This window comes from Balaenoptera musculus, chromosome 13 (genome assembly GCF_009873245.2).
Source record: "Balaenoptera musculus isolate JJ_BM4_2016_0621 chromosome 13, mBalMus1.pri.v3, whole genome shotgun sequence".
In the NCBI taxonomy this organism is placed as follows: Eukaryota; Metazoa; Chordata; class Mammalia; order Artiodactyla; family Balaenopteridae; genus Balaenoptera; species Balaenoptera musculus.
In genome coordinates, this window is record NC_045797.1 from 14,561,878 (window position 1) to 14,587,696 (window position 25,819).

Here is a 25,819-nt window from a genome sequence, read left to right on the forward strand (position 1 = left end):
GAGGGTCCTGCCCAGGAGAGGACAGTGGTGGTGATCAGGCCTCATCATGGTTCTGCTAGTGGTGGATTGACTGGAAGGTCAGCTGTTCCTGCTCTAAATAAATACTTTCAAACAAGGCCTGGCTTTATGGACAAGGAGTATCTGGGAGAAAAGGGGGAAAGCCGCTGAGGCAAGTAGAGGTAAAGAGTATCTGATAATCAGGCAGGCCTCTGCTGGTCTCCAAGAGAGAGGGGGTGAGGTGCTCAGCATTTTCCTTGCAGCTGTGACTGACCCCAGAGACAACAGAGAGCTAGGCTGCTGCTCTGTTGGCCAGCTTTGGCCAACACACTGGATTTAGATCTCCTAGTGACAGCTTTTCCTCCAACATTTTCAAAATGCTCATGTGTCTTCAAATTAAAATAATCCAGAAACATTTTTACTGCAAAATCCCTTTGAAAGGTGTGAAGGCAGAGTCCTTCCACCCCTTCCTCTCCGAGATTTCCCTCCTGATTTTGTTACCCAGATACAACAATTTTTTTTTTCCCCAGCACCCCTGCCCCCACCAGGGGAAGAACACATACAAACCGTGTGCAAGCTGTTGCACAAAAAAGAGTGACAAGACTCTCGGTGTACGCAAATATATTTTGCTCCGTGTCTAGGATCTTCTTTTTCAAACGGGAACTGGAACCGGTATCACGGGCACACGACTGCGATACTCTGTGCTCACCAACCCGAAAGGAAACTATGAGAGCAGATCAACTTCACTGACTTTACTGAAGAGTCAACAAGTCCTGCGGCACAGAAATGTCCCAGGCGCATTATACACACCTGCCTGTGTTAAAGAAATAACATATCCGTGCTTTCAAGTCCTCTTAATTCCTGAATTTGGGGGTTCACTAATATTCACACTTTTAAAAATTGTATGACACTTCCGCTCCAGAATCGAGGGGGACTCCAGAGTTATGGAGATGGGCGCTCCAAGCACAGGTTCTGATCCTGGCTCTGCCACTAAATGCCCTAATGATTTAGGGTGACTCACTTCTGCTCTCTGGGTCTCAATTACCCATCTGTGAAACTAGTGCTCCCTCGATTTTTTCTGATACGTGGAACAACAGAAAGCTGTTCGGCAAATGCCCAGACACACTCAGGCTGCTCTCGTTGTGTCGAGGGCTCCAGGATCCAAACCAGTATTGCCTGCGGGTCCGTCCTAGAGAATAAAGCACGTGACTACATAAAGCCCCTTCATTCAGCGGCTCCGCATCTACGAGTCCTCTGTGCAGTAAAAGCCTATAACCAGCCTATAAACACCTTTTGTTCCTTCGCCATCTAACCGCACGCAGAGATCCAGAGGGCGGTGGGTGCCCAGGACCCTCGCCCGGGCCAGCACACAGCCAAGCGCGCTTCCAGCTACGGGCGTCTGGCTGGGGGTGCCCAGCTCCCCTAACCCCGCAGGGTGGAGGATTGAGCGTCTGTGGAGCAGGGCAGCCTCTGGGGCCCTCGCGCGCTCTGATTGGTTCTCGTGTCCTCGTGACTCCAGGCCCCGCCCCACGCCCCTCCTCCGCATCTGAGCTGGAGAGCGGACGGTCTGGGACTGAATGGGCGCTAGCGCGGCGCAGGGGGCGGGCCGGGGCGCCGGGCCCAGGACTGGTGGCAGGCTGGCGCCCGCTCCCTAATATGCGGACGAAGGCGGAGGGCGGCGTGGAGCGGCGTCCCCTGCAGCCGCGGACCAAGGCGGCGGTGGCGGCGGCGGCACCTGCCGGTCGAGGTACGTGGCGCAGCCCCCTCCTCTGCGTAGCGGGGCCCGCGGGCCGGGGGCTGCGGCGCAGATCCGTCCCTGCCCCCGCGTGGCTGGGCCCGGCGACTCCGCCCAAGCCCCCGCGGGCAGCGCCCAGGGCACGGTTCCCCCAAACGCGCCTGGCGGGGGCGCGGGTTGGGAGTCGTGGCCTCGCTCGGAGTGGACCGGCGGGAGGCGCCGCGGCCCGCTCAAGTGTGGACGCGGTGGAGGCGGAGGGGTGAACGGCCGGGACGTGGGGTCCAGGCACGGTGTCCCTTTCCCCTCAGTCTTTCACATCGACTTGGGGTTTAATTCATTGCTGGAAGCTTCCGAGCCCGGGAGAGCCGAGTTAACTCATTTCCCCGGGACAGAATTGGGGGACCCTATGACTAGCAGCTCCGGAAACTGACCTTTGCATCCATCGGGAAGGCGTGCGGTGTCTGCAGGTAGAAGTTCGCCAGTGATCTTCCCTGCTCCTTCTCTGCGGCCAGCCCACGCGTTTTGGTGACCTTTGGTTTCTCCTGAATTGTAAGCAATGGCTTGACGTGGGCGTGCATTCGTATGAGCCTTTAGTGTGTAAGTAATGCAAGATTTTCGGGGAGCATCTTCGAATAGGAAGAGGCGGGGGGTCCTGCCCAACCCCACATCAGGTGGGTGACCTTGGCGGACACTGATCCCCCTGTAGGACTCCATCTCCTGATCTGTACTGGGAGGCTTGACCTGCTGATGGCCAAGGCCCCTTTCAGGCCCCTGGTTCTGTGGTTCTGACTGCAAAATGTGTTCACCAATGAAGAGGGTCCTGCAGAATCATTAGCTGACTTGAAAGACAAATTTATGTCCTCATGTCTTAATTCATGTTTATGACGTTGCTTCATTAGGTATTGTTCATTTAAAAGGGAAAATGGTTTTACCTGCTACCTTTCATCTGGTACCCTCGGTTTGCCTGCTCATTAGGCCACGCACCGTGCTGGGTGTTGGGATTACAAAGAGAAAGGAGACGCATCTCCTGCCCTCTGGTGTTAAGCGGAGCCCTCCTCTTGGTAATCCTCTTCCACAGAAGAGTGCGCTATCCTGAACCTGGAAGAGGAATCTTGTGTGTTGAGTGAAGGGGCACAAACTCAAAACTGTCAGGATGGGTTGTGGTTTCACTCACATAATCCTGAGAACTTGATGGTTTAGAAGAATGTCTTAAATTTCTAGTCGTAGAGCCAGGGGATCACCTAAATTGCAGTCAGTGCTGGGACAAGGAGAGACTGAAGAGAACTGGCAGAGCCCTGTGACTGGAATGTCGTTAGCTTTTTCATGTGTCTGTCCGTTGTCTGAGTGCCGCTGTTTCTGTAAGATGAAATGAACCTTGGTTATGATTAGTAGCTGTATCTTCCTCTAGGCGAGAAAAGAAAAGGGTGAGGTGGGAAGGCATGAAGGTGTTTGTAGAAGACGGAGAGGGCCAACAGGCAGAAATTCTAAAAATGCACATTTATGACTACCTATTTTGAAAATGCTTATAATTTTGGCACAGACTGCCACATTGTTTCATATTACCACAATAGATTAGTATTGAATTTTTTTAATTTAATTTTTATTGGAGTATAGTTGATGTACAATGTTGTATTAATTTCTGCTGTACGGCAAAGTGTATCAGTTATACATGTACATATATCCACTCTTTTTTAGATTCTTTTCCCATATAGGTCATTACAGAGTACTGAGTAGAGTTCGCTGTGCTATACAGTAGGTCCCTATTAGTTATCTGTTGTATATACGGTAGCGTGTATATGTCAATCCCAGTCTCCCAGTTTATCCCTCTCCCATCCCCCTTAGTAACCATAAGTTTCTTTTCTACATCTGTGACTCTATTTCTGTTTTGTAAATAAGTTCATTTGTACCATTTTTTTAGATTCCACATATAAGTGATATTATATATTTGTCTTTCTCTGTCTGACTTACTTCACTTAGTATGACAATCTCTAGGTCTATCCACGTTGCTGCAAATGGCATTATTTCGTTCTTTTTTATGGCTGAGTAATAGTATTGAATTTTAAGACTATATTCAAGGCAGGATAAGAACAAACCCTTTGTTCTTTGATATGCCTCCTTCAGTCCTTCCCTGCTTTCCCTGCTGGTCTGTTTGGCAGGAGTTTATCTAGCAGGTTGGCTCTTAGGAGGTGAATGGGACAGTAAAAAAGGTTCTGGGTCCTCTGTGGGAGTCATCCAGGTGCTGAGGGCAGAAGGGGGAGTCTTGGAAGAGGGTCAAGCCTCACTTTCCACATCTTGCTAGCTCCTGAGAAGGGATTTAATCGATTGAATCTGAATTGCCTGTGGAGACACTCCCAGAGAGCATGCTCTGTGTTTTTGGTCTAGCTGGGAAGCCTTGGCAGAATTAAAGCAACTGGGAGTATACACACATTAATGATGGTACGAACTCCCTAACTGCTGAGGAAGGAGAAGAAAGGGCTGGATCAGTATGAAGGATATAAGTTAGCAAAGGCATCCAGAAGTGGGTGAATCACTGGCCTAGTGTGGGAGGGATCCATGACTGTGGTTGGTGACACGCAGGCTGTCCGGGGAGAGAGACCCAGCTTGAGCACATGTGCAGGGGGGGAGTGAGGAAGATGTATAGGGGAGCAGGAGAAAAACGAGGTTAGAGGGGTACAAGGACACTACCAGGCTTTTCTTACCTGGACAGCTTTTTCTTTGTTTTTCTAAGTATAGCATACATACTAGAAAAGTAGGCATAAGTATACTACTGTTCAACAGATTTTCCAAACTCAGCAAGACATTTTTGTTCCGCTTTAGAGTGTGGAAAAATATCCAGGATTAAGTTATTGGATGGTTCATCAACTCCTTATACCCATGAATTCTTCCCCTTTTCAAGTTTTAAATATCTGGAATTAATAGTTCAGAATCAGGTGGTATGATTTGATTAATTTAAACAGGGAGGGCTTCCCTGGTGGTGCAGTGGTTGAGAGTCTGCCTGCTAATGCAGGGGACACAGGTTCGAGCCCTGGTCTGGGAAGATCCCACATGCCGCGGAGCAACTGGGCCCGTGAGCCACAGCTACTGAGCCTGCGCGTCTGGAGCTTCTGCTCCGCAACAAGAGAGGCCGCGATAGTGAGAGGCCCGCACACCGCGATGAAGAGTGGCCCCCACTCGCCGCAACTAGAGAAAGCCCTCGCACAGAAACGAAGACCCAACACAGCCAAAAATAAAGAAAGAAAGAAAGAAAGAAAGAAGCTTTGATTAAAAAAAAAAAAAAAACAAACAGGGAAAAATTGATACAAATAACAAATTTGTTTTGATGGAATAGTAGGTTGTGTTTTGAACATGAAGTCTGCCTTTTTTTTTTAAATTAATTAATTAATTTATATTTATTTTTTGGCTGTGTTGGGTCTTCGTTTCTGTGCGAGGGCTTTTTCCAGTTGCGGCGCACGGGGGCCACTCTTCATTGCGATGCACGGGCCTCTCACTGTCGCGGGCTCTCCCGTTGCGGAGCACAGGCTCCAGACGCGCAGGCTCAGTAATTGTGGCTCACGGGCTCAGTTGCTCCACGGCATGTGGGGTCTTCCCAGACCAGGGCTCAAACCCGTGTCCCCTGCATTGGCAGGCAGATTCTTAACCACTGTGCCACCAGGGAAGCCCTCTGAAGTCTGCCTTTAAGACTAGGTGTCATTTTCATAATTAAAGGCTTATATGTATTGAGTTCATCAACTCCTTTCTGCTTTTCACAAACGTCTTGTTCTCATTTCCAATCTAGACTTCAGCAGCAAGAGAGGAGGACAGAGTTGTGGTACTTTTACAGGGCTACCAGTACTCTCCTCTCTTTGCTTGTCATTTTCTGCAGTCAAGTCCTTAGTCACCCAGGATTTGGTAGCTGGTTTTCTTGCTTATTCTTCCTCTGGACCAGCTCTGTCCAATGGATATATAACCCAAGCCATGTATATAATTAAAATTTTTCTAGTAGCTACATTTAAAAAATTAAAAGGAAACCGGTGGATCAAAGTTTCAGTTTCCCAGGAAGATAAAAAAACCTTCTAACTCTTATGCACCTAATAACACAGCTTCAAACTGTATAAAGTAAAAAGTGACAGAATGACAGAAAAAGTTGACAAACCTGCCGTAATAGTGAGAGATTTTAGCATATCTCTTTCAGTAATTGATAGAACAAGCTTACTAAAAACCAATAAGGGATTTTTTTTTCCAATAAGGGATTGATTCAACAAGCAACACAATTAACAAGCTTGATCAAACTGGTTAAATAGAAAACATAGTTCCAGCAAGTGAAGATTAATTATACTTTTACAAAAATCGAACATATACCAGGTCATAAAGTAAGTCCTAACATACTTAAAATAATCAGTATCATATTGACCAAGTTCTCTGAACACAGTGAAACTAAATTATGTATCAATTTAAGAATATAATTTTAAAAATTAAAAAATTTGAATTTGAAAGTGTTTAGATTTGAATGATAAAGAAGTAATAACAATGAAAATATATATATCAAAACTTGTAGAATGAATTGTACACGTAAGGCTTGTGGGATGCAACTAAATCAGTATTTAAAGGGAAATACACAGTCTTAATTACTCATATTAGCAAGAAAATAGTCAAAAACTAATGAGCTAGTCAGCTAAATTAGGAAGAAGTTAGGAACACAGCAATTAAAATAAATCCAAGGAATTAGAAGGAAGGAATTAAAAAAAAACCAAACAGGTGAATTAATTTTAATAATATATTTTAGTTAACCCAACATGTATAATATATTATGAAATCAATATAAAAATTGTTATTGAGCTATTTTACATTCTTCTGGTCAAACTAAGTCTTCAAAGCCTTGTGTGTATCTTATACTTTTATTAGAGCACATCTCAATTTGGTCTGGCCATGTTTGAATTACTCAGCAGCCACATGTGACTATGGTGTCTTTGCCTCCTGTAAATGTTGAGATTTGTGGTGATAAACAGGACAGTCAGAGCTAACAGTGGTGGGGTTCAGTTATCTGCCAAGTGAATCGAGGGTCATGGGAATCTAAGAGCGTTTTGTGGTTGGCAGAGGGTGGCTCTTCTTGAAAATCTTATACACCACCCCCTCCCAACAAACCCACGTGCTACAAAACATAGGACAGAAATAAAGATAAATGCTCTACTGACTCACTTTGTCCTTACCTGTTTTAGACATGTTACGTATATGTGTGTGTCTGTGTGTGTGTGTATATATATATTCTTTTAATTTTCACAGAAGCCATATGAGTTTGGTACCATTATTATCCCCATTTTACAGATGAGGATATTGAGGCTCAGGGAGGTTAAGAAACTAGGAAATTCTAGGGGACAGACCTGGGATCCAGACTCCGGCAGTCTGGCCTGGAGGGGGTAGACGAGGCAAATGCATCCCTGTCTTTGCAGCGCATAGGGCATTCCTACCCCACCCCTCAGAAGGTCTCCTGAGAGGATGATCTGAGGTGGCTGAGGCAGCTCTGTTCCCTGGTCCAGGTTCCTGCGTTTCCAGGCACAGCATTGTCACTCTGCTGGGTCTCCATGACAGCCTCCTCACTGGTCCTGCCTCACAAAAGGACTTCCCCATCTCCAGTCCTGCCTCAAGAGAGGTCTCTCCAAACTCCAGTTCCAGTTCAAATCCACACCCCAACCCCCAGTTGCTTCTTTTATCTTAGGATAAAATTCCAACACACCATGGCATGACCGGCTTCCTTTCCCAGCCTCTGGGTACGTTGTTCCCTCTGGGGCTAGACCTTCAGAAACTTCCCTCAGTGCCTACTGTCCTTGCTCAGGTGGCACCTGTCTCCCCACCCCCAGCAAGTCCTACCCATTCCTTCCTGGGGTGGGGGTGAGCCTTTTCTAAGCCCCCTCCCAAACATACACATACACACGTCCTCCAAATGTAAAATACCTCCTAACCCTGCCCTCATGTCAAATGCAGAGTGAGTTAAAAAGAAAAATGAGGAAAATAATTACATTGGTGTTAGATCTACTTGTCTGATTTTAAAAATGAGATGAGAGCTTTTAGAAGAAGAGGCTGTGTCTGTGTTGCTTCTTGCTCTACCCCCAGGCACATACTCCCTGCCTGATTAAAAACGGGGTTATGTGAATGACAGTACGCCTGTTGGGAGCCTGCCCAAGTGCTGGTTTCCCAAATTTTTGGGAGCAGAGAGTAAAAGGGACATGTGATTGGGGCGTAAAAGGCAACTGTATGTTTTAGCCGTGCCTGTTACAGACCTAAATACATGTTGTCAGTTTTAGGAACTCAGACATGCTTAACTTATTCTGGGCTTAAAGCGACCCACACAGAACTTTCCTTTGCCTCCTACGGTTGCTCCCTCTCCTTCAAGTCCCTCAACTGCCGGGGCCTGTCAGCCTCCAGGTTGTTCCCACTCGCTGTCCCTCCAGTTCCTTTTCTGGGGTCATTACCACTCTCTGCTAATGGATTTGGGGTTTTACATGACTAGTATGGTTCTTCTGTTCCTGTAGGACAAATAGTGTTATTGAATTCAGCCAGCCCTCCATATCAACCAACTGCGGATCAAAGATATTCAAAACGGAAACTTTCTTGAAAGTTCCGAAAAACAAAACTTGAGTTTGCCGCATGCTGGCAACTACATACATAGCATTTACATTGTGTTATTATAAGTAATCTAGAGATGATTTAAAGTATACGGGGGCTTCCCTGGTGGCGCAGTGGTTGAGAATCTGCCTGCCAATGCAGGGGACACGGGTTCGAGCCCTGGTCTGGGAAGATCCCACATGCCGCGGAGCAACTGGGCCCGTGAGCCACAAGTACTGAGCCTGCGCGTCTGGAGCCTGTGCTCCGCAACAAGAGAGGCCGAGATAGTGAGAGGCCCGCGCACCGCGATGAAGAGTGGCCCCCGCTTGCCGCAACTAGAGAAAGTCCTCGCACAGAAACGAAGACCCAACACAGCCATAAGTAAATAAATAAATAATTTAAAAAAACCAAAAAACTGCAAAGTTAAAAAAAAAAAAAGTATACAGGGGAATGTGCATAGGTTCTATGCAAATACTGCACCGTTTAATATAAGGGACTTGAGCATCCATGGATATGGTATCCAAGGGGGGGTCCTGGAACCAATTCCCTGCAGATACTGAGGGGCCACTGTACCAGATCAGTGCGTAAACTGCCTGTCAAATCCTCCACCTTCCCTTCCCCATTGACCAGCCAGCTGCTCCCTGAGGAATATTGCTAAGGTCCTGTTTGGTGATGTCTCTTCATAATCCCAAACCTTAAGAACCCATACCCTTCCCCTTTCTTTTTGGGGTGGGATCTTGGTTATTTTAGAATTTGCACACTCACTTTTCCATCATCTCATACCTGGTGTTTCCCTTTATAGTCCTGTTTGGGGGAAGGTCCCCATATTGGAGCTTGTTTACATTGGGTCCCAGAGTTGCTTTTGTTAACTGTTCATTCTGCTGACTTTCACTTTCTCCTATTAAGTATTATTTATTCAGCCTGACTACTTGTATTTCCTTTAGATTAAGAGGGAAATCTCCCATTAAAAAGTTAGCTTCTAGATTTTGCTTTATTTATGGCACTCATGAGGTTGCCACAGACGTGCTCTGCTGTAGCATATTCTGCATGTCTAATTTGCTGTCACGTGGAGGCCCACCGCCAGAGAGCTGTTACGTAAGGTGTTTTGTTAGAGCTTGGAGGGGCCCAAGGAGGACAGGCAGTTCTCTGGGCCGTTTCCTCAGTTTATCCCAGTGTCCTGTCTTATTCCCTCTGGCCTCCTCCTCTTTGATGGGTGCCCACACCTCGGCCATGAAATCATCTCAGTGGATGGTGGAATGGTGGCAGCTGGTGTAGCCTTCTTGCATACTTCGCTTTTTTTTTTCTTTTTTTTCTCCCATTAGCAGCCTGAATTCGTTATGCAGGCCGGATCTCGGCTGGCTGGGTGCGACAAGAACAGCCCCTGCCAGCTCAGTCACCAAGTTCTGTGGCCTCTTCTTCCTCCACAGCTCTTGTTGGCCCCCATCTCGCCGTCCCTGCTCTGGCTCAGCTGCCCCATCACCCCTGGCTGCGGTGGTCACAGCAGCCCCTTGACCACTCCGTCCCGTGGCCTCCTACATCCCAGTGTGAGCTCTCTGCCCCCCTGCTTAAGAACCACTTAAGGCCGCCTCCTCCTCTGGAGCCAGTTGGAAGGGCCTGGTTCCTTCTTTGTCACATCTTCTGCCACTTTCCCCCAGGTCCCCTGTGACCTGGCCTGAGCAGCCCTCTCTGGGTATCTTGACATGCCCTTCCTTCCATCCAGAATGCCTGCTCTGTCTTCTTTCTGTCTCTGAGGTCTTGCCTATCCCTCAAGGATCCATTTACACATCATCTCCTCAGGGAGGCCTCCTTGATTTTGTCTGATGGAGCTAGTGGTCCCTTGCCCGGGGCGCTCCAGGTTCCTCTGTTATTTGGCATTTTGAGTATTTAACTATTTTTTGCTTTCCCTGGCTGGGTTTTTCCTTTCAAGAGAAAGGCTGTGTCTTAGTTTTCTTTATATTCCCAGTGTTTGGTGTATGCTTATTAAATGTCTGTTTAAAGGATTATTAGGTGAACAAAACAAATTATACAACAGTACAGACCAGCCCTCCCCAGCTGGGGCTCTACAAGAGAATTAAGCCCTAATGCGCTAAGGTCACCATTGTATACTATGAATTAACTTCTCTCCTGTGCTTCTGGAGTGATTCTAGTTATGTACCGTCCTTGGGAGAATTAAGAAAATAGACACTCAGGGACTTCCCTGGCGGTCTAGTGGTTAAGACTTCACCTTCCAGGGCAATGGGTGCCGGTTTGATCCCTGGTCAGGGAGCTAAGATCCCACATGCCTCGCAGCTGAAAAACCAAAACATAAAACAGAAGTAATATTGTAACAAATTCAATGAAGACTTTAAAAATGGTCCATGTCAAAAAAAAAAAAATCTTAAAAGAAAATAGACACTCAGATCCTTTCCTGTAGGGCTTAATCTCCAGTGGACCCAGCCTGAAGAAGGCTAGTATAGGTAATATGATCCCAAACCTGATAACATATACATATGCAAAGAGGAAAGGCAGATGGAATATAGACCAGAATGTTAGCAGTGGATATCACTGCACTGTAGTGTAACAACCGGTGTGTGATTTCAAAATGTTCTTTCTGAAGTTTCTAACTTTGTGATAACAGAGTTGTTGTTTTTTTTTTTAATGTTTCTTGAATAATCCAAATAGGAGTTCCTAAACCTGACTGTGCTTTAATGTAAGGCAATGGAGAGTTGGAGTTTTGTTTTTAAATATAGCTCCCTGTGCCATGCCATAGCGGCCCAGAAGTCACCGAGCTGACCCCTCAGCATTGCCCCTGGAGAACCAGGCCTCCACGTGAGGATGGCTAGGTGTCAGCCCTCTGAACCTGGGTGTTGCCACTGAGCACTTGTAAATGAACGGCTGTGTACAGCAGGCATGACTCAACGTAAGAGAAAATAGCATAGTCATGGGCACTCATGGAATACTCTCAATAGCAAATCTAGAGGTGTTTTTTTCTTAATAGCGAAGAGTGAACATACCTTGTGGTTATTTGAATTAAGTCTGATAGAGGAATCTCAATGCTAATTCTTGCTCATCAGCTACTGCTTCAACCAGCCCTGGATGTTTTGCCTGAAGTTTGACCTTGCTTGACCTCACACAGAATTTTATCCTTCTCCTGGGTGCTGAAACCAGTAGATTGGATGAGGAACAGGGTAATTACTTAGCCTCTAAGTATCTCCCGTCAAGTTATTTATTAATTAACAAAGGAAAAAGGGTAACTTGACAGTAGTTAAACTTGCCTTACACAACTTTGACCAATTGATTTAACATCACGAGTAATGGGACAAAGCAACATCAGGTGCCTCCTGAGAAAATGCACCGAGACAGACCAGCACCACTTCTGTGATATTCCTGCCCAAAATGCGTAACTTGAATCATGAAGAAACGGACAAATCTCCACTGAGGGACATTCTACAAAACAATTAGCCTGTACTTTTCAAAAAATGCCAAGGTCATGAAAGATAAAGGAACTGTTTCAGATTAGGGGAGGCTAAAAAGATATGACAGCTGAATGCCACATGTGATCCTGTTTTTGCTCCGAGGCCATTATTGAGACTGCTAAAGAAATTTGTCTGAGGTCTTTAAATTAGAGAACAGTATGAAAGCCACAGTAATTTCCTGATTTTTATCATAATGCTGCAGTTGTGTCTGGGAATGTCCTTGTTTTTAGGAAATACTAAAATATTTAGGGATGAATGTCATTGTGTCCTCGACTTACTTTCAAGTGGTTAAAAAAGTAGTATGCACGTCATATAATAGAATCACCAAGCAAATGTGGTAGAATGGTAATAAGTGGGTAGTCTGGGTGAGGGGAATTCTTTGTAGTTTTCTTGTAATCTCTCTGTAAGTTTGAGATTATGTCCAGAAATAAAGTTTAAAAGCCCAGAAGCCTCCAGGTCATGGTGCTGCGGCCAGTGTAGCGTCAGAGGCCAGCGCTCTCAGTGGCTGCGCTTTGCAGGGTTGCTACTGAATCATTTCCAGCAACACCGAGCTCTCTTCAGATTGGTTTTGTGGAAAACAGGATAGAGACCACTCAGTGTGGTTTCACCTGACAGGAAGTTTCTTTCTCCAACTTCCTGTTGATGTCGCCACCACTGTTGTCCCAGAAGGCGTCACTCCTGCTGGTCATCCCCGGGTATCTGGTCAACCAGCTCCAATGCACACATTTGCCTGGTTGAGACTAGACCTCCAGCTGTCCTACGAAAGAGGCTTCCCAGGCAGAGTGTAACATCATTATCACCCAACCTGCTTCTTACATGTTAGCAGACATCCTCAGAGAGGTGACTTGGCCACCGTGAAACAGGCAACAGCCAAACAGTTACTTATGTTCTCCCTCTTTTCTTGAAAAACAAAACAAAACAGATCCAGTCGCTCTTTTATTTTAATTGGATTTTTCCTCAGCTTTATTGAGATATAATTGACAAATAACATTGTATGAATTTAAGTTGTACAGCATGTTGACTTGATACACGTGTATGTTGCAAAATGATTACCACCATAGCCTTGGCTAAAACATCCATTACTGCACATAATTATCTTTTTTTTTTTTTTTTGCGATGAGAACATTTAAGATCTATTCTCTGAGCAACTTTCAAGTATGCAATACAGTATTATTAACTATAATCACCATGCTGTGCATTAGATCCCCAGAACTTACTCTTATAACTGGGGACTGACACCTCCCCATTTCTCCCACCCCCCCCCCCCGGCCCCTGGTAACTACCACTCTACTCTTTGTTTCTATGAGTTAGGCTTTTATAGATTCCACATATAAGTGATGTTGCAGTTGCTCTTTTATTTCCTTGGTGGTGGGTGGGACAATCATTTATCTCCCTTCCTCACCCTTCCTCACCATACACACACAGTGATTCTTGTTTGAAAAAGGATTCCTGTCCCTGTTCTCTGTATGCCGGGTGTGCCCTGGACACTGTACAAACAACCAATGATCGTGATATCTGGACGCATGGAAGGATCTGGTCTTCACGTCTGCCTCCTGTTAGGATCTTGCTGAGTTTGGGTTAGCTTTTCTGTGGCGATTTGGGTGCAGGTTGCTGACCAGTGCATTCATTTATTCATTGGTTCATTCGTTCAAGTGTTTAAGTGCCTTTTACATGCTAGGCACTGTTTTAGGTTCTGAGGTTACAGCAGTGAACCACATTGACAGTCTAGGAATCTTACGTTTTAGTGGGGAGAGCAGACAGTAGGCAAATATGTACGAGTTGCAATGAGCGTATGAGGTACAGTAAAGCAGGAAAGTGAATCACAGGGCTTAGGGTGAGAATGCAGTGCTACAGAGGGTGATCAAGGAGGCGACTTTTGAATAGGAACCAGGATAAAGACGGTGCGAGAGGGAGCCTTCTGGAAGAGGGGCAGAGGGAACCACCAGTGAAGACCCCGAAGTGGAAGTGGGGATGGCCTCCCCACCCCTTGAGGAACAGCAGGAGGCCTGCTAGGCCGAAGCAGAGAGAAGAGGAGAGTGAGGAGAGTGCGGGGAGGGGGAGAGAGCTCCAGATTTGACACTGCAACAGTCGATGTCAATATCTTTTGTCACTTCAGTAAAACCTTGGAGAAATACCATCTGCAGTTGCCGGGCATGTTCTCATTTTGGAAAATGCTTACATACTGTGAGGGCTCAGTTAGTTGCCTTTAACAATTTTAAACATATAAAAAGCAGGCGATTGAATGATAGTCATCATGTATTCTCCGCATTGGAGCTATACCAGTTGATTAGAAGTAGATTAAAAAGCATCCCTCAGAATCATCTTGCAGTTGCTTGCATCTTGGTAGGTGGTCAAAATTGTAGAGTGTAGACTACACATTCGCAGAGCAACACTTTTATTTGCTTTCTCGGAAGACAGGTCCTCATAATTTTGTGCAGTTTGCAGGAGGATCTGAAAATCTTTAGGCTAGAATCTGTTGTAAATCACAGCTGTGAGAAGCTTGCTGGAGAGCAAGGTTTCCTAAAGGGCCATACCCACATAACTTGGGGGAACTTGCTTAAAATGCACATTTGGTGTCCTCACCTGGTCCTGCCAGGTGGGAAATTCTGGGGATGAGGTCTGGGAACCTGCATACATTACAGCAGCAAGTGGTTCTTGTGCATGGTCAGGTTGGAGAACCGCAGGCCGAGACGCATGGAGGCATTGATCAATTAAATTGAACAAATATTAGACGCTTTGGGGAGATGATTGAGCGTGATCTCAGCCATCAGTGCTCTCACCAGCACTTTTGTTGTGGTTTTGACATCATGGGTGAAATCTCACATTCCTAAAATAGAAATGAGACACTGCCTACCCAGCAGAAATAGGAAGGTCCCATATAGCAGAGGTTTGCACCCTTTGCTGGTGGGCGTGGACTGAGATGGTTAAGGTGATCTGCTTGAGTTGCATGGATCCAGGAGTGAAAGCTGTCCTTCCTCCCCCGTGCACACCTGTGAACCCACCGCAGCAGGCTGGTGTGTGAATTGCAGGGCTGTGCCTGCCAGTTGGTTCCTGTTCCATTGTACACATGAGAACACCACGTATCTTGCTGAATCGGTATTTCGTGAGCTTATGCAACCCAAACCAAATCTAGAAAAAGATTGGATACTGAAGGTCAAGTAACATCAATTTTTAGCCCACAGTCTTTGATTTTCAGTTTTTGCATTGTTTAATTACCTGCAATACTTTAAAAAATACAGCAGTATTGAGATTTTAATATATATAGTGACTTTATCCCAATGGGTAAAGTCGGGGGCGATTTTGCCCTCCAGGGGATGTTTGGCAAGGTCGGAAGACATTTTTGGTTGTCACAACTGGGAGAGAGGGCGAGGACCAGAGATGCTTGCAGCATCTAGTGGGCAGAGGCCAGGGATGCTGTGAAACATCCCACAATGCACAAGACAGCCTCTTTGCCTCCTACAACGAAGAATTACCCAGCCCCAAATGTCAGTAGTGCCGAGGCAGAGAAACCCTGCAAGAGATCAACTCCATGCCTCTTCTCTGTGTTATATGTTAGGATTCTAAGTGAGTGTTCCTGTTTAAAACACAAAAAGAGTTCCACGGCTGAAACTGGTTTGAAATTAGCCACCTAGATTATATGAGGATGCCGGTCAGCTTGGGTGGACCCGGAGCACAGGTCACCAAGACTCTGTGAGCCCCAGGTAAGGCCCTGGCTGCTGTGCTCTTGAACTTTTCCAACTAGACCATCTTCCCCCCGCCACTTCTCCTTCCTGTTGGCTGGGGGCAGAAGAAAGTTTAGTTTAGAACTTCACTCTGACCCAGGGCTTCCCAGCTTCTGGGCCCTAGCCCCCTGGCTTTTGTGATGGTACCTGTGGGTGGGCTTTGGGGAGGCCACACCGTGTCTGTGTCTGTGCTAGATGTCAGGCACCACACTTGTGAACAGCCTCCTTTCCTGCAGGCCTCCCCATGCCGTTGGAGTTACGTTCCTGTTGTCATTTCCCTGGACCTCGGGTTTCTAGAAAGCGGGGACTTAATCCATTTCATCTTGGCATTCCCACAGAGCATGTTGGAGGAACTGATGAAATTAGAAGTCACCCTTTTTTCTGTGTACAGTGGGGGCACACATATTACTTTTTTAGGTTAAAGCGATCCAAAATGCGTTTTGTTTAGGAACTATTGTGCTCCTTTCTTAAATAGTTGAATTTCCGGAGTGTTATGGAACCCAGGCTTGGAACTGTCACAGCAGAGTCACAGATTTTACTTAAGGTTTCCTTTTCTGATTTCCAGCAGTACCTTCTGTGCTTCTTCTTCACCTCTCCAACCCCTAGAAGGCTCTGCCTTTTGTTCTTCCCCTTGGAGATCTAATCTCTTTAGAACAGCCTTAATTGTTCCTTTACCTAAATAGCCCCAGGCCCTTATCTCGGCTGGGGCTGGCCCTACTGCTGATTTAGAGATTCCCTCTCTCCTCCTTCCTTAATGGCAGAATCCTAATTTTGTGTGGAAGCAGCCTGCCCAGTTTGTGAAAAGTTCCTGGCCAACTTTGCGGCTGGGAGTAGCCACGTGATGCAGTTCTGGCTAAAAAGATAGAATTGGAAGCCCGTCAGGGATTTCCGGGGAAGTTTTTCCTCTCCTGATGGAGGTGCCTCCCCTTCCTCTCTGGCTCATCCCTCTTCTCCTTCCTGCTTGGAGTTTGGAGCAGAGGCTGGTGGGAGCCAGGGGCACGGACAGCTTTGCAGAGCCACTTCGCCTGTTCTGTAAGAAAAACACACGCCCGGGGAATTCCCTGGCGGTCTAGTGGTTAGGACTTCAAGCATCCACTGCAAGGGGTACGGGTTTGATCCCTGGTTGGGGAACTAAGATCCCGCATGCCTCGTGGCATGGCCAATAAAAGAAGAAAAAAAAAAAGACACCCCCAGTTGGCTGAAAGCCTTGGCTGGCGCCCAGGTTTCTGTTACGTGCGACCAAGTGCACCCCTGACTGATACTCCAGCTCAGATCCCTCCCCAGGGCTCCAAGCTGGCATTTATCAGCCTGATGGCCCACTGGCATTGGGGACTCCGCAAGGGCACACGTCCTCCTTGTGACCTCCCTGACACGAGTTCTGCTCCTGCCTGCCTGCTTGCCACATCTGACCTGCCTCAAGCCCTGTCTTTTCTGCAGCTGGAAGCCCCTCCTGCCCACCTGGCCACAGCATGGGGACCGGGGCACAGGGTCTGCTGCTGAGACCAGCCCCGTCTCTGGCTCTACCCCTCCACCACGTCCCTGCTGCCTCCCCGGCGACTCTCCTCCACATCTCATGACCCCCCTGAATAAAATCTTCAAGGGCTTCTCGTGATCGTCCGTGACCTTCTGCCATCATCCATATGTTGACCCTGCTGACCTAATGACCTGTCTTAGGTCAGGTTCCCTAGAAGCAGAGCCTGGAACAGGAATTGTGGTCTCAGCTGCTCCCCCGGGGAGCTCTGGAGCTTGAATTGCTCTCCAGGGTAATCCCAGGCCTTTTGTCTCCCTGTCAGTCAGTCGTTGGCTGGGGACAGAGGGCAGATCCTCAGAGAAGGGGGCAGCGGTGTGCTGTCAGCAGTCAACACTCACAGCCGAGATGTGGCACCAGCCCTGGGGTGTCCAAGGAGACCACAGTATTGCCCTTAACTCCTGCCTGCGCCCACACCGCAGGCCATACTTTCACAGCTGTACCTGGTCACTCGCTCTCCAAACTCCCCAGGCCTCTGCTTTGCTCTTTCCGTTCCTTCTGCCCACAGGGTGGGTCTCCCCTCCTCACCCAGCCCCCTCTGCTCCTGCTGTAGCTGGGTGTGTTATCCTTGGCACTGGGAGGTGTTTAATCTCTGCGCGTGCCAAAGCCGTCTCCCCCTGAGGCAGGCTTTCTGTCTTGTCTCCTGTCCTCCTTTATCAAGTACAGTTCTTCATCTAAAACATAAAATCCAAGCATGATTTGAGTGACTGTCTTCTCCACTTTCCCGTGGATGGCGTGTGACTTGTACCAGTCGAGGTTCACAGGAGAGAGGTTAATCACTCTCGGACCTGCCGAGAAAGGCTGGCTGGAGGGATGGGCGTTCTGGGGAGTCCAGGCCGCATTTCCAGCTGCATCCTGGGCATCTTTGTCTAGTTATTTATCATCTCAAGTTCAGCACATCATCATCACTAAACTACAAAAATTGACTTCCAATCCTATTTCTTTCCGTAACCGGGACCCAGATTGATCTTTGCCTGCTGCTTTTTGGCGCTAGTCTTCATCATTGCTTGACCGATCTCTGTTCTCGTCCCATCCTCTTCCTCACCAGGATGGGCCGCAGGCTCCCTTTCCACCCGAGCGTCCAGTGTCCTGCCCCGCCTGCCCCGCTGTCCCCGGACAGCCTAGGGTGAGGCTTCCTTCTCTCTTGCTGTGAAGTCCTTCTCAAGACACCTTCCACCTTGAAGGGCATGCTCTTTCGGCTGCCGTGTTAATATCTAAGCTGTACCTTCTCATCTTCCCAGATTGTCCACTCCAGCTGTGTCGGTTTATTTACTGCTTTGTCAGTTTCAGGTTTTTGTTTCTAATAATCTGTGCTTTGGCGTGCCTTTAGTATTAAGAAAATTAAAAACCAAAAAAACCTTCACATACAGGCATACCCACCTAATTCCAATACCTACCCTTCCTAAGTACCCCCAGGCGGAAGGGCGTGGACTTGGACATGGATAGATGTTGGTTGGAAATTTCAGCTCCCTACTTGTCTATGTGTGACCTTCGGCAGGTTAAATGCAGATAGCAATTCAAAAAAGTAGGTGTTTGGTTTTTTTTAATATTGATTGATTGATTGATTGATTGATTGATTGATTGATGTGGCTGCATCAGGTCTTAGTTGCGGCACGTGGGATCTTTGTTGTGGCATGCGGGCTTCTCTATAGTTGTGGTGCGAGGGCTCCAGAGCGGGTGGGCTCAGTAGTTGCGGCGCGCAGGCTTAGTTGCCCCGTGGCATGTGGGATCTTAGTTCCCTGACCAGGGATCGAACCTGCATCCCCTGCATTGGAAGGTGGATTCTTAACCACTGGACCACCAGGGAAGTCCCCGAAGAAGGTGTTTTTGGGATTCAATGATATCGTGTGTAGGCTTATTCCTCCCAATAAATATTAATGTCCTACCCTCTCTTGCACCAGTAATTGGCTGTACAGTTAATCTGACAGTTTGTCATGTACTGCTTTGCAGCGTCTGTTGTATTCTTATCTTGGATGGTTAATCCTTAATTTGAAAATGTTAGTACCAGTTCTACAAGTGGACTGAAGGCCTGGACCTTACCTTAGTATTTCTTCATTAGGGCCTTAATAAGAATGATTTCTTCATCAGGTATACAAGCATTTGAGAAGCACCTGTTACAGTTTTACATGTGAGTAGAAATATATAATTTTGAAAACCAGGCCTTTTCTGCATAGAAAGGGTTAGTGGAGGCTCTTACTCTGGCAGTCTGAATGAAAGGAGGGACACATTTATGAGCCTTGGGACCCTAGCACTTAGAAGGAGGTGGTAGGGGACGAGCTGCCCGTGAAGGAAATGGAGAAGCAGAACCAGGAGGGTGCCACGGGACAGATGGTGATGGCTTGCCAACACACGTCCTTGGAGGAATGCCTGAAACCAGCATCACCTCTGAAATCTCATGAGAAACTTGAACATTTATTCAGTAAATATGTATTAGTTGCCTATTGTGTGCCCCTTACCAACCTAGGTACTGGGAACTCAGTAGTGGGCAAAACAAAGACCCCTGCTTTCATGGAATCTACATTCTGGTGGGGAAGACAAGAGACAAATGTATATTAAAAAGACAAAAATTATGTGTAACACGTCTCATGATGATAAATGTTTTAATTGAACTTTAAACTGCAACCCGTCCTCCACCAAACAGCACATTAAAGACAAAAGAAATGAATGGACACAGTGCAGATGGTGCAGAGGTGAGCATGACTAGAAACACGTAAACCCCGGGTTCTCCGAGGGAGCATCTTAAGGCCACCCAGCCGTATGTCAACTGCACGTGTGTGAAGATGACTCTGCTTGGCCCTCCTTTTGTCATGTTGAATCCAAATGGTCCCTTCTAAATTGGAAAAAGACATTCCAACCCAAGTAGGAGGATTCAGTGACTTCATGGGAAATCAAATTCTCCTACCTTGAGTAGGTGCACCCTAGAACATGATTATAGGTATATATACATACATTTTTACAAACCTGCTTTTTTCTTGCAGTATCTTTCTGTGCCAATAAATGTATGAACCGAATACTTTGAGTGCTTCTCAAACTTTAACGTTCCTGTGAATCCTGTGATTCAGCAGATGGAGGGGGCAGTGCTGAGACTTTGCATGTCTAACCTGCTCCCAGCTGATGCTGAGGCTGTGGTCACAGATTCCACTTCGTGTAGCAAAGGCTTTTTAACAACTGCAGAGTATTCTAAGTGGTTTGCACCATAATTTACCAACAAATTTCCCTGTTGCTGGACATGTTAGATGTTTCAGTAGAGTTTACACTTTACTCTTTGCTCTTAGAATTGCTGTTAACATTCAGTTTTAGTTTTTTTTTTTTTTAAATGCTTATTATGTAGCAAGTTATAAACATTTTACTAGTCTTTTTTTTTTTTTTATAAATTTATTTATTTATTTTGGCTGTGTTGGGTCTTCGTTTCTGTGCGAGGGCTTTCTCTAGTTGTGGCAAGTGGGGGCCACTCTTCATCGCGGTGCGCGGGCCTCTCACTATCACGGCCTCTCTTGTTGCGGAGCACAGGCTCCAGACGCGCAGGCTCAGTAGTTGTGGCTCACGGGCCCAGTTGCTCCGCGGCATGTGGGATCTTCCCAGACCAGGGCTCGAACCCGTGTACCCTGCATTGGCAGGCAGATTCTCAACCACTGCGCCACCAGGGAAGCCCTCAGTTTTAGTTTTAATCTTAAATATCATTGGGAAAGTACACTTGGGTGGGGAGGAAGTTTATCTTGTTTGATAACAGACCATAGGCGAGTCATGCACATTCCATTCAATGTGGGATGTTTCTTAGGGGCCTGCTGTGTGCCAAGCCCTATCCTAGGTGTTAGGGTTACAAAGATGAGCAAAGCCCCGGCCCTGCAGCTCAGTCCTCCAGGTGCTTGCAGAAAGGCAGAGGAGACCCAAAATGTACACAGAACGTTTCAGTTCATAATGGTAAACAGAGATGGGGAAGTGCCCAGGGACGGTTATGGTGTTGAAAATGATCTTCACAGAGAAGGAGAAGTGTTTAAGGGTGAAAGGAGACACGTCACCAGGCAGATCGTTGGGGGAGGATTCCCACCAGGATTCCAGATTGAGTGTGCATCTGTACAAAGGCACGGAGGCAGCAATGTGGCACATCCAGGCTTCTAACAGTACTTCTTTGTGGCTAGAGTGTAACAGACAAGTTTGTCACCTGAAGTCATAGCACCTGAGATGAGCTGGGAGCCACTAAGCAGATACATATTTTAGAAAGATGGCTTTGAAGGGACAAAATTGAGACACGGGAGTCTGGGTAAGTGACCTCCACTAAGAGAATGTCCGTGGGCCCAGGAAGTTCAAGAAGGTATGATTGAGAGGCCCTGGGGATTAATTGGGCCTGGGGACGCCAGGGAGAAGTCTGGAGCCGACCTGCAGGTTTTGGCTTGGATGACTGAGTGGATGGTACAGCTACCAAATGATGTGAGAATAGATTCTGCTTCGTGATTTTGTTTGAGGTGAAGATAGCAGGCAGGTCATTAGCTAGACAGGTCTGAGCTGGGTGAGAGGCCTGCATAGGGAGATAGATTTGGGGTCTGATCCCTTGAGGAGGTGAGTAATAGGCAAGTGGTGAACCTTGTCGTGAATATATGTGAGCGAGGAGGAAATGGTGCTGAGGGTGGGAACCGGGACCCTGGAGTCCTGCACCGTGTGTAAGGGAGTTTACCATTGCAGAGGTCGGGAGGGAAGCGTGGCTCTAAGGCGCGCGGCATGGTGCGCAGACTGAGTGAAGGAGCGGCTGGGCCGTCACGGTGGGGAGGAGAGGCCGGTGAAGGAAGCTGGGCGTTTAGAAAGGGGTTGGGGAGAGAGAGACTGAACGGGACCTGACAGGGTGAGCGCAGGAGGGGTTTCGGGAGGATACTGCCTCTCCAGAGATCCCCAGGAAGGGACATGGATAGGACTGAAGACAGGCCCCTGATGGGGCTGGAGTGGAAACCTGTGGCCAGAAATGAGAGTGCCTAAAGGATGCAGATGTCTTAAAGCCCTGTCAGATAGTTGTATAAAATGCCTGTCACTTCCCTCTCTGTGTAACCATAGCAACAGCCAGCACTGAGGTAGTGCTTCTTATGTGCAACCACCATTCCCACATGAATCCTGGGAGGTAGGTAATATTGGACCCATTTTCCAGATGAGGAAACTGAGCTACAAGAGTTAGAGTCAGTTGCCCCAGACTTCTCAGGTGGCAGGTAGAGGAGCTGAGCCTAGGGGTCTCTCCTGAGATCCTCTCCAGTGTGATAGGAAAAACAAAACAAAAACACAACTGTCTTTTTCTTTTCTTTTGTTTCTCTCTCTCTCTTTTTTTTTGAGCGTTTGAATGATGCATGAGTGTGTTGTGTGGCAGTAGTGGTGAGAAGAGGAAGGAGTCCAGGACTGTAGACCCTCCTCTCACTTCCAGAGCCTCTTCCTGTTTGGTTCCACTTTCCTAAAAGTAGCAGGAGAGAGTTATCTGATGTCCCAGTCCGTATCCAGCAGGAAACCAGAAACTATAGAGATATGAAAGGCTGCCCCCTCCCTTTGCCTGCCAGTTTTCCACCCAGACGGCACACAATCACAGTTCCTCAGGAAGCCGGGTGGCACAAGAGAGAGTCTGGGAATGCAGTTTGCAGGCTTGCAGCCTGAGTGGCAGAGCAGATGAGAAAGAGGGGGCAGAGTAGAGCCCAGAGCCCACAGCGCCGTCCAGCACGCCAGCCGTGGGCAAGGGTGGGATCCCGGTTCCAATACCACCGTCTGCTTTGTTCTCGGGAGGTCCACGTGGGTGTGAAGTGTCGTTCTGGTCATAAAAACATGGGCATCATAGAAACTTCCTTTTTATAGATGCCCTGGTCATAGGCAGCCCCCTAGGACCCACCACTTGGCTGACTGTGCATCTAAGTAACCACGAAGTTGTGGTGATTGAAAACCTTCCAGGGTCTCAGTTGATCTCGCTTCTCCTTTAAGAATTCAGTAGATTCTTCAGCAGAGGTTTACTAGTGAGGCCCTTGGCTCAGTTTTTTGAAACTACTCAAATGGAGTGATGCACGTCTACGAAAATTCTTGTACTCTAGCGTTACACAGTTAAAATTGCAGTTGAGGGAGAGTGTTTACAGTAGCAAGAAATCAAATACTTGGATGTCAATTTGATAAAAGATTTTTTTTTTCAAAGAAAATGGCACAGCACTAATGGGGGAAATGTAGTGAGTAACGAGATATAACTTCCTTCTGGCTTCAAGACTAAGTATAGTAAAGACATTATTTCTTGAATTAATATATAATAAATAATGTATATAATATACATTATTTCTTGAATTAATATGTAAATATCATAATGCAATAGGTGCCTATATTAGCTGGGATTTAATTAACAGTTGCTTCAACAACATGGAGGTTTATTTCTCTGTCATGTAGGCGTCCAGAGGCAGGCAGTCTAAGGTGGATTGGCAGCTCTGTCCTTGGGGTGGTCCAGGGACCCGGGCCCCTTCTGTCTTGTTGCTCCTCCATCCCTTGGGTGACATGCTGTGTGGTCCAAAGTGGCTCATCAAGTGTCAGTATTTCAGCCAGCAGGAAGGGGGATAAAGGAGAAAAGGGCGTATGCCAAGGAAAGCACCCTGAAAGTTCTCCGGGTCACTTTTGCTTGTATCCCATTGACTAGAACTTAGTCACAAGGCTGTACTTAGCTCCAAGGGTGGCTGGGAAATGTAGTCTTTATTCTGGGAGGCCATGTGCCCAGCTAAAAATCCAGAGGAGAGAGGAAGGGGGAAACTGATGTGAGGGGAGATGTTTTGATTTCTACTACAATACCCCTTGTAATATTGCTTAAAAATTGAAAATTTGAGAATAAAATTAATTCAAAAGAATAAGTAGGCAAGCACACCAGAGAACATATGTATTTTTTAAAGAAAACCTCTTTTAAAGTTGTCATTAAAAATTTTTTTAATTGCCATGTTTTCTTTTTCTTTTTTTCTTAGTGTAACCCTCTTCCTCTGTTTTTTAATGTACCACTTTCTTTTTAAACTTTTATTATAGAAAATTTCAAATAGTTTTGAGAATTGTATAGTGAGCCCCATGTACCCATTGCCCAGATTCGACAGCAGTTTAAAGCACATCTTGTGTCAGCTATTCCCACAAACACTTATCCCCTTCCTGGTTTTTTTTGAAGCAGATTTCATTTCTCCTGTTTCATCTGTAAATAGTTCCATAAGTATCTCTAATAGTTAAAGACTCAACAAAAATTAGACTTTTACTTTTGGGATAGTTGTAGAGTCACAAGCAGTTGTAAGAAATAACACAGATTACTCACTTTCCCCCCAATGGTAGCATCTTGCAAAACCGTAGAATAGCACAACTGGGATATTGACAGGGGTACAGTCAAGATACAGAATATTTCCATCACCAGAAGGACCCCTCCTGTTGCCCTTCCATAGCCACCGCACCACCCCCTGTCTAACCCCTGACAGCTAATCTGTTTACATTTCTGTAATTTTGTCATTTCAAGAATATTATATAGGGAGCTTCCCTGGTGGCGCAGTGGTTGAGAATCTGCCTGCCAATGCAGGGGACACGGGTTCCAGCCCTGGTCTGGGAAGATCCCACATGCCGCGGAGCAACTGGGCCCGTGAGCCACAACTACTGAGCCTGCGCGTCTGGAGCCTGTGCTCCGCAACAAGAGAGGCCGCAACAGTGAGAGGCCCGTGCACCGTGATGAAGAGTGGCCCCCACTTGCCGCAACTGGAGAAAGTCCTCGCACAGAAACTAAGACCCAACACAGCCATAAATAAATAAATAAAGTTAAAAAAAAAAAAGAAATTATATAAATGGAATCCTGCAACGTGTGACCTTTTAGTATTGGCTCAGCATAATTGCCTCGAGATTCATCCAGTTGCGTGTATCAATCGGTCACTCCTTTTTTTGGCTGAGTAGTATTTCATGGTATGGCTATACCACATCAAAGCTCTTTAGGAAATTCCCTGGCGGTCCAGTGGTTAGGACTTGGCGCTTTCACTGCCAAGGGTCCAGGTTCAGTCCCTGGTCGGGGAACTAAGATCCCGCAAGCTGCGCAGAGAGGCCAGGAAAAAAAACACAAAACTCTTTAAAAGCATAATCTGCTGAACTCACTTTCCTCTTTCCCTTCTCCTGCCCTCTCCTCTCTTCACAGCAATGCCAAGCGAGTACAACCGCGTGAAGCTGAAAAGCGATTGCTCGCGGCCCTCCCTGCAATGGTACACCCGTGCTCAGAACAAGATGAGAAGACCCAGCTTGTTGTTAAAAGACATCCTCAAGTAAGCACGAGCCCTCAGGCCGCAAGACACCTCTGATTTGGGTCAACTGGGTAGAACTGGGGGAAAAATTCAGTGAGAGCCCTGAAGATGGCTGTCATCCGCGGTCACACTTGGTCAGGGATCATTTAAAGGCACATCTGAGTCAAGGCTCAGAGCACAGGTGCCGTGGGCTCGTGCATCAGGCTGTGCTTGGTGGCAGCACAGCGCCAGCCAGGAGCCTGCAGTCCCCACAGCTTCCAGTGCACAGCCCTTCCAGCCGCTACCTAGTGCAAGAGGGCTATCCCCTTGGCCTTCGCTATTTCCAGTGAATCTAAAAACACAGTTAATGAAAGTCCCCGACAGGCATTTGAATAACATTGAATATCAAACACTAAAAAGGATGAGAGGTGTACCAGCCAGGTCACCCGTACATCCTAATAAGAGATAGAATTGTTTTTTTGTTTTTTTAATATTTTATTGTATTTATTTATTTAATTTTGGCCACTCGGCAAGGCTTGTGGGATCTCAGTTCCCCGACCGGGGGTTGAACCCAGGCCACTGCA

At 46.9% G+C, this 25,819-nt stretch overlaps 1 protein-coding gene across 4 annotated transcripts in view; it reads left to right on the forward strand.

The window, feature by feature from the left end:
• Positions 1–1,555: 1,555 nt before the first annotated feature.
• Positions 1,556–25,819, forward strand: part of ST3GAL5 (ST3 beta-galactoside alpha-2,3-sialyltransferase 5) — a 52,003-nt gene continuing 27,739 nt past the window's right edge. The window contains exons 1-3 of one of the 4 annotated variants that reach the window (XM_036873469.1): positions 1,697–1,744; positions 19,658–19,951; positions 25,154–25,277. In XM_036873469.1, coding sequence (XP_036729364.1) covers positions 19,942–19,951; positions 25,154–25,277 — 134 coding nt within the window. In that variant the 5' untranslated portion in view covers positions 1,697–1,744; positions 19,658–19,941. Of the gene's footprint in view, positions 1,745–2,205; positions 2,282–2,310; positions 2,330–19,657; positions 19,952–25,153; positions 25,278–25,819 lie in introns of those variants that run through there. The other 3 variants (XM_036873468.1, XM_036873471.1, XM_036873472.1) reach the window with 3 other exon arrangements.